Raw genomic sequence first — 14,569 nt, forward strand, 5'->3', positions numbered from 1 at the left:
ATGATAATGTATTGATTTTTATTTTTTAAACTGTTTGGTTGATAACGATTTGTTTTTAAAGCATCACTGTATAGCGTTCGTGAAATGTTATTGGTGCACCTGGCGATAATGTGGAATTTAAACTGGGAAATGTTTTCCTCCGCGATTTTTACGAAATATATAAATTTACGAATCATTTCTTTTTTGATTCTGCATTATTATTTCCAATACGTACATCCATTGCTTGCTATTTATTTCATCATCGTACTACATTAACCATGGAAATAGCGTAAGTACATTTTAAGTACATGGATAATTGGCGTTTCGGAACGTTAGAGAATTCATTCAAACGACAATTGATACAGTTGTTTGCGCCATTTCCTTTCAAATACTAATTCGTTCAAATATTATATTGATGAACACTGAACTCTAAATGTTTCTCTGGTTCATCCTTAATGCCAATTCTAATAACCGATAACGAGTTGTAAGATATCAGTTGAACAAAACTTATACTCTTTGAACTTTGAATTGGTAAGTGTTTCTGGTTCATACTTTTTCATAATAACTTTCATTATAAACTTAAATTTACAACACATTGGTACACGGTTCTGTATAGTTTTTCTTGTATTGTAGAACTGAAAATTAAGTTTCGTGTATTTTGATTAATTTCAATTATTTACGTTGAATTTGACCTGATTATAATACTAATGCCGTGGTTATGACTTGTAAGATGTGGCAAAGTTCTGAATATTATATTGGTATTTCACTTTCCCACATTTGAATTATACGAATAATTTCAATTTACTTATGAAGTATAATATATTATCCATTAGAATACCTAGATTTTTCAAATAAATTTATTAAAATTTATAATTTTCCTTTGTATATATTCCAACTAATTATATTGACAACTTTGATGACTACATCTAACTTCAAAGGACTCTGAATTCTAAACTTGGTATAATAAATAATTATTAATTGGATATTGTAACTTATAAATAATTTTTGTAAACTATTCCCTTACCTATTTCTTATGATTGAAATTATACCATTTCATTGTTTTTATTATGTTATTCGTATTAAATGCAAATTAATTTCATATGGTTTATTTTTAAATATTTAGTTTTGTTTGTTATTTATTTCTATTATCCGGCTCATTATTTTGTTAATAATAAATGTTGTTTTATGATGAATTTAGAAATTATCATTTGAAGTTGTTATAAATGTATAGCCTTTGCTCAAGTTAGATTCTGCTTAGATATGAGTTAACAAATGTACATACTTAATAAATTGATGTAACGTATGAACGTTTAAAATTGTATATATTATTTTTGAGAAGTCTGTAATTAGAAGTATAAAATATTTTAAAAATGGGCTAGAATATAATTTGAATAATTTAATTTACTATCTAATATTATTTATTGTATTATAAATTTATAATTTGTATCTTTTCTAAACATTTGTTATTTGTATTAAACAATAATACTCATAATTCTAGTTTCTCAATTCTTTTGATAAAATTTGTATAATTTATATTTATTTACAATGAAAAACTTATATTTAAAGACATTATAAGTTATAGTTACATGATAAAATATTTATGTCTATCTTATACTTACTTAAATAGTTTGAAAAAAAATTTATTTGTTCATTTAAAGTTGTAATCAACGTGTAAGCTATGATCATAACATTCATTAAATACATAAAATGTACTACCAATATAAGTAAAACTTGAGCAAAATATGCTTATTATAGACTTCTGGCTACTTCAATATTATTGTAATAGTTGACTTATTTAATTATTTTATAGAACATCCCTAATGAAAATTTAAATTTATAGTTTTGTTTTTTTTTTCCAGGTTATTATGGGGATATTACAGTTTATTGAACTGTCAATGCATATTCATTTGAAAAATATTTCTTGATACATAACTTTAATAAGCACAGTATTTTTATTCAATTTAACTATTTGTAATAGTTATTAAATAAATCAAAAATGGATTCAGATAGTAGTGATATGGAAATGGAGGACGAGTGTCGCTTAACAAAGTTATGTCCAGCTGTTTTAGGTTTGCAGCCTGTAAACAAAAGAAATACTCCCAAAATTATAGAATCGTCAAATTCAGGAAAAGATAAATTAAACAGAAGGGGCATGCCTGCTCGTATAAGGAAAAAAAATAAACTATTTTTTGATGAAGAAGTATTCAACACATCCAAAAATCCATCCGTGAAACAGGAGCGTATGATGTATGTAAATTCTCCTAAAAAACAAACTCCAAAAAAAATTATTGAGCCTAAACTTGAACCAAAAACACCAAAAACACCTAAACAAGAAAAAGTTGTTAGTCAAAAATTACAAACTCCAAAAGTTGCTGTCAAAACAACACCTACAATCAAACTTAAAACTCCCAATGTGAAAACTCCTGTTAAAAGTGCTTCTAAAAAATCTACCGAGAATGGTGTTGCTAAACCAAAAACTGTAAAACTTGAAACTCCTAAAAACATCGTGTCAGCATCTAAACCAAAATCTGACTCTTTGGAACGTAAACGTTGTCAAAATGTTGGATTACGACTTAGGAAAATTTTTCAACTGCCAAAAGCTAAGAACTGGATATATTACGAGTGGTTTTATAGCAATATAGACAAACCTCTCTTATATGAATCTGATTTTATGATGTGTGTACAAGACTTCTTTCCCTCGTTTAAAATTAAAACGATGACTAGAACTGAATGGTGTATGTTACGACGGATGATGGGTAAACCTCGAAGATGTTCTCAGAATTTCTTTGATGAAGAAATTAGAGAGTTGGATAGGAGGAGAAGAAAAATAAGATTATTACAACAGAGGAAAGCTAGAGATGAGTTGTTATTTAAAGATATACCAGATGAAATACCTTTGCAACTTACTGTTGGTACAAAAGTAACAGCAATGTTAAGGAGTAACACTGAAGATGGTCTATTTAATGGAACTATTGAAGCTTTGGATGTTTCTAACAATACTTATCGAATACATTTTGATAAGCCTGGGTTAGGTACACACTCAGTCCTTGACTATGAAGTATGCTCCAATCAACCTTCAGAAACTATTTCAAAAAATGTGTTGCTACAAATGTGTCGACCACGTATACCTTACCATAACCGTTCAATATCACCTGAAACTAAAGTAGACATACTTAAAACTGATCAGAATACAACTGCACAATATTCAATGAAACTTTTAGAATCTACTGTAAAATTCAGAAAAATTTTGACTGCAAAAAAGCAATATGTACAAACATTACGTAACATGAATTCAGAAGCTGAAAGAATGGTTTTATACAATGAAGATATAACTCCAGAATTTCAGAGTCGATATGCTAAAATTGTTTTGGATTTGGATAATTTAAATCTACATTTAACATCTGTAATGTGTGTGCTTAGTGAAGAAATTAAAGTATTAGCACCTGAAGAAGCTGAAACATGGCCATTGATCACGGATTATTTGCAAAATCAGTCGTTTGATGAAGCTGAACAGATGATTGAACATAATAAAGAAGTAACTGATTCCCGTTTTATGTCTGATGACCAGCCCATGTTAGCTTTAATCAAAGATTTATTAGCTTTAATGCTTCAGGTGAAGACATTGACTGAAAATGAACCTACTGCATATGAATTGGATGCTTTAAAAAGAACTATGGTTGAAATAAAACTTAAACTTAGTCAATCTAATCAAAAATCTTTTGAAAACTGTGTGGAAATTCATATGCAGCAAATTCAATCTAGTTTAGATACTTTTCATACATTATCCTCGTCTAGTAGAAAATAACATAAAATGTTAGAAACATTTGTTAAACTATATTTAACAAATATATTTTAAAAGGTGTAAAAAAATATTGTTATGAACATAAAGGAGATTGATTATTGATATATTTATATTTATAGAGAGAGATTTAAATGGATGTAACAACACTTAAAATGATTATTGATTAATGCCATCATAACTAACGTTTTAAGTACCTATATTTTAATAAATTTGATCTTACATAACCAATAATTTTAAAATGTTTATATGTTAATAAAATAATGAATATACTAATATCAATGAGGTCTTATTTTATTTAAAGATAACACAATACAAATATTGGTCATTATACATTCAGAATATTCTTTATGAGACAACAAATTTGTTATATGTAGAATATATCATGTTTAATTTAAGTAAACTAGGTTTATAATGTTTTTGATAAACGGTTAATGATTCTTGAAAATGCTGGTATATTGTTCTATCATTTATAACAAAAATATCTAATTATTGAGAAATAAATTTGTTTCAAATTGTTGATCTCCTTTTAATTAATAACATTATTTTGAACCTAAAATTTAAATGTGTATCTCTTTTTTTTTTACTCTGTGTTATTAAATTAATATGGTATAAAATGTATATTTTTTATTTACCTTCATAACAATTTATTTTATTTTAAACCAATCAGTGTCTACTTAAGTTTCATCGTATGTATAAAGTATGTAATCAGAAACATATTTGTCTATACTTACAATTTAAATTATGAGTTATTTATTCACATAATGGTATGAAAATACCTTTTTTTTCTTAATTATAGTTAATGATTAATTTGAGTTATCTAATTATAGAGTAGGTTGCACTGTATTATGAGACAATTATTTTTAGCTTTTAATTGTAAATGTATTTGTGAAAATTGTAGAAACTGGTAGAATTATAATATGTTATCTGTTAATTTTATTAGTGAATATTAATATTATTTTACTTTTAAAATCCGCAACATGTAGATATAATTTATTAATAATAATTGGTACAATTCTTCAAGAACTGAACAATAATTGAATGATGTACATTGTATTATTTACTTTTTTTAGATGTGCAATGTGCGTATTTTAAAATATTTTAATAAACAAATTATTAATATATATTTTTATTCAAACAAAGGATTTAAATGTATTATTTATGAAAGTCATTATTTTTAATGTTCTGATTGTTCCAAAATTATTTATTCACAAAATCTGATTTTACTGTATTTTTCCTAGAGTTAAAATTTTGTGTTGTTAAAATAGGTAAGAGTTTAATTGTGTAAGTATTTATGTATTTTAATTATAATTTTTATAAATTGAAGTATTGTTTATACAACCTGTATTATATAATTTTATTATTGATTGAAATGTTAAAGAAATACAAATATATAATTATAAATTAGCAAAATATTATCCTTTTGATTGGGTGACATTTTAGCTCAATATATATACCACAAATTTATGTGGCATTATGAATATATAATAAAACAAATTATACATATTATAATTATAAACATATTGTGTGAATAAAAATTATATATAATATTATACATGAATATTTGATGCTTTAATACTTCATCATTCTCCTATTGGTTATCTATTACCATTTAAATATTGTGTTTAAATGTAAGTCTAGTATCTGGTCTTGTTTGTATACTGCATAGTTATACAACTACAAAATAATATCTGTACATAAAGGAAGTGAAATTACAACAACCACTGAACCATCTCATTTTTCAATATAACATTATAATATGGTAACAATAATATATATTGAGTATGTATTGAAAGTGAAAGTTAATCTCACTCCTGCTTGTTATTATTAATTTGCTTTAATACGTTTTTACAAATCAATATGTGAAGAAAATTGTATTTTGTATTTGGTACTTGTTTTAATTTTGTTATTTTAAACCCCTTGAAGAATGATAAATAGATTTGTTATTTTTAAGCTAAACATTGCCATAGTAACCAATGTGTAGGTAAGTACTAGGGATCACAAACTTAAGTAATATTATCTAGATTGTAAGTACATGTTTGTTGTGTATGGTCATATTATATAATCCCTTTATTTAATTTACCTATTTAATGGGAGAAATAGATTATTGTTGAGATGGATAATTATAAATTAAGAAACAAACAAAAAACATTGGAAATTGATAAAAGTGTTGAAAATATTCAAAGAGATGATATTTCCATTGAAAATCCTGTTGAATATACATCAAATATAAATACATTTCTGGATAATAATAAAAGTAATGATCTTATTGGTGAGTCATAGTTTTAAGACACAATTAATATAACTTTGCATTTTATGGTGACATCTGAATTTAGATACTTTGAAACTAATATATCACCAGACAAATCCTATTGTAAATTAACAAAATATATTGATTAAAAAACTCAACGGTTATATATTTTTGAGCTCATTTTAAAAAGTGTAATATTGTTTCAGCAAAAGAACAACTTGAAAATGTATTAAATCAGCAAACTAATGTAGCAGATCCAACTTCACACCCAGAATTACTAGGTTTTGAAAATATGTCATCTGAATTAGAAGAAAATCTAGTTGATAATTATTATTCGCATGCCCTAGAAACTGAATCAGAAACATGCAAAAACAGTTCAGATGATGGTATATCATTAGGGTTTGAAAGCATAAATAGTGAGATGACACATGCCACCCCCAAATCCATAAATAAAGAAATTTATAATAGCCAACTGATAATACTAGAACCAAATAATCCTGTTATGGTAAGATTTCAGAAGACACTGAAATTACATTTATTAAAACAAAGAGAAAACATAAAAAAAGAATTACAAATACTGGTGAGTAGATTTATTTTTACTAAAATAAGATTGTTTTGTTGAAAATTAATTTAAAACAAATTTTTAGGATGGCTCAATTAGATCCAAACAAAACGAAAAATCATTGTTTATAAATGAAATACATAATATAGCTTGTCGAGTTGAAACACAGCATAGGTTATTGAATGAATTCCATAGAATGAAACTGGAATTAGAAATAACAAAAGAACGTGTGGAGGAATGTATTAACCAAGTTAAACAACGATATACTGAAATTCAAACAAAAACTACAATTGAATTTAAAAAATGTACAGTATTTTTTTTTTATTAGGAACCTATTTATTATTGTTCAATCTAATAAGTAATATTTCATAACTTTTTAGCTTCAGCTTTAAAAAGACAACTAGATTGTAGTCAAGGACTTTTAAAAGAACTACTTAAGTATGAAAAAGAACAAGAAATCACATTTAATGTTTGTAATCAAAAAAAATCTGAGGCTAAACAATACAAAAAAAAATTATTAAATGATCAACAGAAACAGGTAATTTTTACATTATCTGAAACATAATTTGGAACTTTTTTATTTGTGCTGTCGACTCTAGATAACTTCACGTTCACAATAATTTGTATTGAAATTGAACAATCAAGAATTTGGACTTTACAAAATATAAATATTATGACAGTCTGAAATGATTTTTTGGTTATTGGGAATTTCAAATTATTAAAAGTTTATTCAATATGTTTGTCTTTAAAAAAAAATGTGACATGTCTAGGATTTGTTATTATTGTCGTTAACACAAGAAATTCTTCGATTGGAAGATCGCATGAAACAATTAGGCGAACAAGCAGAGACTAAGTATAATGAAAGAGAATTTTTGAGACAAAAAGTTATGGACAATTCAACAGATCTTGATGCTATTAATGAAGATAATGCTAAGATTACATTATTATGGAATGATGTTTTAATTAGTATTCAACAACGTGATAAATGTTTCCTAAAGACAAAAAATGATTTTCAGTAATTATTGCATGGAGTTATTATAAAATATATTTATGAATTTGAATCATATAAAAATTGTCTTATTTTGTCAATATTTGTGGTTTGAAAATACAATAATTGTTTTTCAGTATAAAGTTTTGGTATTTACAACCACAATCTTATTATATATATTTTTGTATGATCATAATACTTATAAACAATAAAATATATTATTAATATTAATCAATAAAGGCAATACCTATATATTGGCCTCACTATAAAAATATTTTGCTTCAAAATATAAACAAAAAACACACTTGCATACAAAACGTACAGTTCAAAAACAATCACTATGAAAAAAAAAAATTACAAAAATATAAATATTAAAACTTATTAATAATTAAAAATAAATGTATACATTATTAACACATTGAATGGATGATCCAAAAAATGGTTCAGCTGTATTAAATATATTTTACATGCATTTTCAGAGAAGCAAAAAATAAATATCAAACATTATTAATGGAAGCCAACAGTTATAAACGCAGTGCCCAAGATGAATTTCATAAAAATAAAGATCTATTCAATTATTTGAATAGATTGAAACGAGAACATAATAACTTACAAAATAATTTTAAAACATATTTAGATAAATTCAACTGTTTGAAAGAAGAATATTCTAAGCTTATACAAATGACAGAATTTCAACACCAAAACTTAGATCAAGTTACATTGGTATGTTGTATAACTATAAATATATTAATATAAATTAAGTATTGAATTTTAATTACAGGATCAAAAATCTATCACAAATGAAACAAATACTTTATTACATTTTTTAAACAAAGTATCAAATCAGAAATTAAAATATGAAGAACATATTTTAGATGAAATAAAAAAACAGTTATTTTCAAATAACTATTGTGTTCAGATAAATAACAAAATATCAGAAATTAAAGTTCAAAATAAAGAGCATGTATGAATATATGATGTACTATATTTTCTTTTCCTAAGAATTAAATCATTTATTTAGTACCTATTGAATTTAGGAATTATTATTAGTTGAAGTTGAGAACAATTTATCTAAGGAGTTATTAAAACTAGAACAATGCCGTACAACAAGTTTTAATTTAGAACAAGATATAGTAGAAAACACTAAATATCTGAATGATAAAGGATTAGTATTGTCTACGTTAGATTCTGAATTGAAGAAATTATATACTGAGATTCAAAATAAAACAAAACACATTGATTTAGAAAATAAACAATTGGAAGTAGTGAAAAAATTACATGATGCAAGTCAACAAAGCCTAATTAATATTTAACTACCTGCATGATGTTTACCTTATATTTGATTTTTTTTCAATTTTAGGAAGGTTATATCTTGACTCCTCAAATGGAAATTGATCAAGTTAGAAATAAAATTGATGAAGTAGTAAAAGAAACCAATTTCATAAAACAATCTTGGATTCAAAAACAAAATAAAAATGTACAATTATTAGCTCAACTTAATAATCAGTTTAATGAACTAGTAAAAGTACGCAAATGTAGGTATATCTATAAAAATATAAATCAATATAATTTAATTTAGATTTACAAAATAGTATTATATTGTTATTGTTTATATCAGTGGTTAAATGTATTACCTACTAAAAATTCTTATACCTATATTTGTAATTATAATATAGGCATAAAATATAATATAAATTAAGATATTATATTAGTTTAAGAGTTAGAACAATAATAATTTATGTATGCATTTTAATAACATAGGTAAATTATTTCATACAAATAAATACTTATTAAATCGTTATTTACCTAACTTCATAATATATTTCAGATGATTTAGTAATGGATACAAAAAATAAAAAACTAGAAAAAGAAATTGTTTCTTTATCCAAAGAAGTTTATCAGTATAAACAAATACTTACAAACATGAGAAATACAATTGTGAAACTTAATGAACGTTTTAGCCAAAATAAAGGGAAAAGTAATATGCTTTTGAATGAAAATGAATGGATACAGTGTTCTTATTTAGCTGAATTAAAGGTGAATTTAAATATTGGAATAAGTAATATTTAGCCTAAGTGCCTAACTATAAATGTATGCAAATAAACAACGGATTTACTAATCAAATGTTAATATAGTGAAACCATATCATAATAATCTGTGGTGATACTTCCATTTAACAAAATACTTTTGAAAACTAAAATATCCATAATAGAACCAAATGTACCAATGTAATATTATTTGACAAATTTCTTCATAGGTACCTATTTGATAAAATAAATGTTTGTTACCATATGAGAAATTGTTGTATGAAAGTCTCACCAAAGTTGAGTACATATTTCATATATTTGAATATAACGCAAAATGCATACATTTGTATGACTATAAGTAACCCAAAATCATAATTTTATGATTTCTTAACATAGTATATACCTACTTGTAAAGTATTTTTTCATATAGTTACTTTGCTAAATAAGCTTAAGCTGTTTCTAAAAAATGTATACCTACTAAAGTGAATTAGTACCATAAAATTTATTTTAGGAAAATGAGAAGTTGTGTTTAGAATACATGGATCAATTAAAGTTATTAAAAAATGAACTGAATGAATTAAAAAATGTGTACATGGAAAAACAATGTGAAAGCAAATCATGGGATACCAAACTTCTATTGCTTATTGAAATTAAAAAAGAAATTAAGAACAAAGAAGGTGATTTAGGTGATATTGATATTATGAAAAATGAAATTCATAGAATGCAGGTAAAAATAATTATTGATAGATAAAGTTTTAGATATATTTATATGTATCATATGAATTTTTTACCTTTTTTAATAGATAAGAGAATGTCAATTGAAAAAGATATTGGAAAAAATAATGTTAGATTTAGAAGTATGCATAACAAAACGTGAAACAATTTACAATAAAGTTGCAGCTAAAGATATTCGTTTAAAGGGGAAAAATGAAGCTAAACAAAAATTTTTGAAACAGCTTGACTATCTGAAAACAAATATCAAAAAAATTAAAACAGTAACTATACTAATGTATTATTATTAAACTTCAATTATTAGGCATTAGTAACATTATGACCTATATTTTACTATTAGGACTATATCAAACTATAGCAAATGCATTAGGTATATCGTATATGTTTGTATAGGTATATCTTTTGTCCGATATACCCAAAACAAACCATACAACTCTAGCAACATCGTAGCAACTCGTCACTACAAAAAGTTTCACTCCAAACTACACCTAAACCAAAACCTTCTTATTTCTCGCATGTCCTCTTTAACCATCCCCAGCAACCCTCCTAGAAGGTTAAAAAGAAAATGGACAAGAGACGCCCTTGCCTAACACAATAATAAAAAAAAAACGGTCTCCATTGAGAACCCACCATTATTAGGAGGTACTGTTGATGGACGGTTTTCCCCCCTCAAGTCATCAAGTCATGTATTATACTACCTTATCAAATTTACTTATTGTACTACTTGTTGTATAGATTGTAAATATTGCATTAAAAAAAATAAAAAAAATAAAAAAAAATAAAAAAAGAAGGTATATCTTCAATTTAATTTAATTCTTGATACATATGAATCACTGAATGCTATGATTTTTATTATTTTAAATTGGTTACCTGTCAAAAAATGTTGTAAATGATTGAACTCTAAATTTATTTTTCAAATCATTATATATTTATATTATATTTTTATGACATATTTGTTGATTTGTCATAGTCAATTTTCAAACAAAATTATAAAAATAAGCATCGACTTGGTAAGCTATGACAATCTTATACTACTAACTTAAATACATAAATTTAAAAATAAATTATATAAGTAATCAAATATGTATAAATAATATAAACTAAGTAATAATAAATAACTAATAATTTTTTACTGTCTTATAGGAATGCAAAAAATTAGATCCAAATATATGTGTTTTAGAAAATGATAAAATTAAATTGGAAAATAAACTTACATACTTAAATGATAATATGATCAATATTCAAAAGAGTATTAATGATATCTTAAGGAATATTGAAGATAATGGAGCTACAAAAATTAAAGTTTGTATTTTTCTTAAAATTTGTCATTTATATAAGGTACTTGTAATTGCTTAGTTACCAATCTAGATATTTGACACCTAACTATAAGATATCTATTCTGTAATATCTGTACAGTGTACATAGTTTGACCATCACTAACCCTACCAAATCAGTGAAGAAACTATGCAGAGTCTAGTCTTCCTAAAAAAACAGAAGAAAAATTTTGGGGGAAATGACTTAATTAATGAGAAACATAAGTACTTATTATGTGTATGATGTTAATGATGTGCCTATTTAAATAAGTAGTAGTAAATACTAGATAATTCAAATTTGGTGGTTGGTGGATGCCTTACCTGGTTTTTTTCTATTAAAATATACTTCTTTGCAATTTTATTTTTGAGATATGATTTAAATTGTGAACAAATCTTAAAATTAATTTAAAATTTACAAAGCTATGATTTCTAACGTAAGCCCCCAACAGTCAATAGGTTAATTATGATTGCTCTTAAATGTTTCCAGGCCACCACCACCATATCCTTATAGTGGCTTATACCATTTGACATTATTGTATACTTTGAATCAAAATTAAAATATACATAAATAGAAATAAATTGGGACAAATTATCCTAACTAAACAATTTTTTGAATTATTATTTATTTGTTTGTAAAGTGCATTGTATTAAATTTTATACTATCATACTATCATACTTAGGTACCACGTTCTAATTATACTTTTTTTTTCCAGAACATTCATATTTTAAGTTACAAGCAAAATTATGCCAAATTCTTAGATACCGTTAAAAAAGGACACTACCGTTTGCAGATAAAAAGTGAATTGAAAATGAATGATGAATTTTCAGACGAGTGGAAGAAAAATTCTGACTTAATAAGCGTCGTAGAAGCTTTGAAAAACGATTTTCCATTCTTAGATTTTCAAATTACACGATTATTATATATTTTGAAGTCTATTGACAATAAGTCATAGTAAAAAGTAATTTATAAAAAAAACCTATTCAACTAAAATCCGTAAACTGCGAGGTAAACTGTAATTCAGGGGACAGGGGTCTTCAATCTTTGTATAGACATTAGACAGTGGGCCACCTATTATTTTTAATAAATTGCAACGGCCACAATATTCATAATAAAAATTTGTGTTAAATCTTAAAAAAAACACGCTACCTATGTAGCATAAGATGAGTTCGCAATTTGAAGCTTCAAATAAAGACAAGTCGTGCCTCGGATTAAAGACCCTCGCTAGAGATTGGCATCAGGGCATCACAGTATTTGGTTTCTTTCTTAGGCATACGCGTATATACTCGGCACACGTTAAGATCATGACCAGTCGCACATTCAAAACAATTTTCCTCCTACCGCAGGGCTCACTATAAAACTTCGGGGAGCGGTTAGGTTAAGTAACCTAATCTAACCTTGAATGCGCGACTGGTCATGATCCTAACGTGCGCCGAGTATAGATAAAACGAATTTATCTAAAATTGTTTTTTTTTATGATTTTGGAATAGGTAATATTAGAACAAAATCATCCATTACAAAAAATAAAAATAAAAATTATAAGAATAGTATTTTTGAGGGGGTTGACATGTCATTGGGCTTATAATTTGTTATTATTTAATTATATGTTATATTCGATTTGAAATGAGAATAAAAATAATAAATTTAAATGGATATTAATTTATTTCGGGACAGTAACTATTTATACAAATCGATGTCATACCCTCCATAATAGTAATCTTTTTAAATCTTAATTTTTGTAGTAGTTGATTTTACTCGAAAACAAAAAAAAATTGACATCTGAATTCAGTGACAGTAGAACCCCCGATTATCCGTCCCCCGATTAACCGTCTTTCTCGGTTAACCGTTAACCGTTAACCGTCAGGCCACTTGTGTATGAGTAGGTTATAAATAATATGTATAATCCGAAACTTTCAGCTGTTACTGCTTCGAAGAAATAGAGATATGGCAGCCAAAAAAGCACGTAATATGTTAAAACAACAAAAATTAACCGATTTTTATAATATTAATTGTTAAGTATTTTTGTATTTTTGTTTGTAAATGTAAACAATAAAACTTTTTAATAAATTAAAAAAAAATAATATTAATGTACCAATAAGTAATAGTACCTAATTATATCAATATATATGTCATAATTACTAAAAAAAATAATAAATAATATGTATGTATGTTTAAATTTTTGTTTTCGTTTAACCGTCTTTTCGATTATCCGTCAAAGCTCTGGTCCCGACACTGACGGTTAATTGAGGTTCTACTGTATATAAAATCTTTGTATAGTACCTATTATACATTTATACGACAACGATTCTGTGCAATGACAGACCGTCGGCCTATAATATTACTAAGTAAATATATTTTATGATATTATGAATTTTATTATGTATTGTGATTAAAATAATTTATTTTATTATTTGGCATCAGGACTAGTAGGCTAGTAGGTTAAATTCGTTTTTGTTGAAAAAATTGCATTAGAAAATGTCATTGTGTGTATAACATTTAATGTAATATATTACCTACTCTAAAAACTAAAAAGTTAAAGTCTTAAGTAGGTACCCACAAATATTTTAAAATTATGACAAAATAACTAAAATCGTTGATCGTGGTTTTAATAGGTAGTTATTTAGGGAGTTTCGTTCAAATTTGAAATTGAAATAATTAGGAAAAACTTATGAGGAATTTTGTATTAAGATTTCAAATCTTAGATATAAAAAAATATATTTTTATGAATTTCCAACTCAAAATTATTTGCAAATTTTCGTGATTTTTACGAATTTTATCTAAATTCTAACAGTCGCTCATATAAAAGTATTGTGGATTTTGTTTGGGTAATTTTTTTAGAGTTACACCAAAACTCAAAATCGATCTCACCTTAAAAATTTCTGTTTTTTTAAAAATTGTATAATTGATAAATTAATTTTTT

The 14,569-nt window shown here is 25.2% G+C and overlaps 3 protein-coding genes across 4 annotated transcripts; all 3 read left to right on the plus strand.

The window, feature by feature from the left end:
* Nucleotides 1–105: 105 nt before the first annotated feature.
* On the plus strand, nt 106–4,329 carry LOC111027159 (protein lin-9 homolog). Of its 2 annotated transcripts, none has more exons than XM_022305389.1 (2): nt 106–268; nt 1,839–4,328. In XM_022305389.1, the coding sequence occupies exon 2, from the start codon at nt 1,976–1,978 to the stop codon at nt 3,782–3,784; it is 1,809 nt and encodes a 602-aa protein (XP_022161081.1). In that variant the 5' UTR covers nt 106–268; nt 1,839–1,975; the 3' UTR covers nt 3,785–4,328. The 2 variants fall into 2 exon arrangements, with proteins under 2 accessions (XP_022161081.1, XP_022161083.1); XM_022305391.1 differs by lacking the exon at nt 106–268 and adding an exon at nt 293–510 and having other exon boundaries at nt 1,839–4,329.
* A 1,564-nt stretch (nt 4,330–5,893) lies between these two features.
* On the plus strand, nt 5,894–11,097 carry LOC111027155 (kinetochore protein SLK19-like). Its single transcript, XM_022305383.1, has 11 exons — nt 5,894–6,050; nt 6,236–6,445; nt 6,972–7,060; nt 7,362–7,606; nt 8,167–8,302; nt 8,499–8,543; nt 8,617–8,862; nt 8,940–9,114; nt 9,408–9,616; nt 10,118–10,333; nt 10,410–11,097. The coding sequence occupies exons 1-11, from the start codon at nt 5,894–5,896 to the stop codon at nt 10,626–10,628; spliced, it is 1,947 nt and encodes a 648-aa protein (XP_022161075.1). The 3' UTR covers nt 10,629–11,097.
* Nucleotides 11,098–11,487: 390 nt separating this feature from the next.
* On the plus strand, nt 11,488–13,681 carry LOC111027173. The gene is made up of 2 exons (XM_022305412.1): nt 11,488–11,640; nt 12,365–13,681. The coding sequence occupies exons 1-2, from the start codon at nt 11,569–11,571 to the stop codon at nt 12,602–12,604; spliced, it is 312 nt and encodes a 103-aa protein (XP_022161104.1). The 5' UTR covers nt 11,488–11,568; the 3' UTR covers nt 12,605–13,681.
* The last annotated feature ends 888 nt before the right edge of the window (nt 13,682–14,569 follow it).

This window comes from Myzus persicae, unplaced genomic scaffold (assembly GCF_001856785.1).
Source record: "Myzus persicae strain clone G006 unplaced genomic scaffold, MPER_G0061.0, whole genome shotgun sequence".
In the NCBI taxonomy this organism is placed as follows: Eukaryota; Metazoa; Arthropoda; class Insecta; order Hemiptera; family Aphididae; genus Myzus; species Myzus persicae.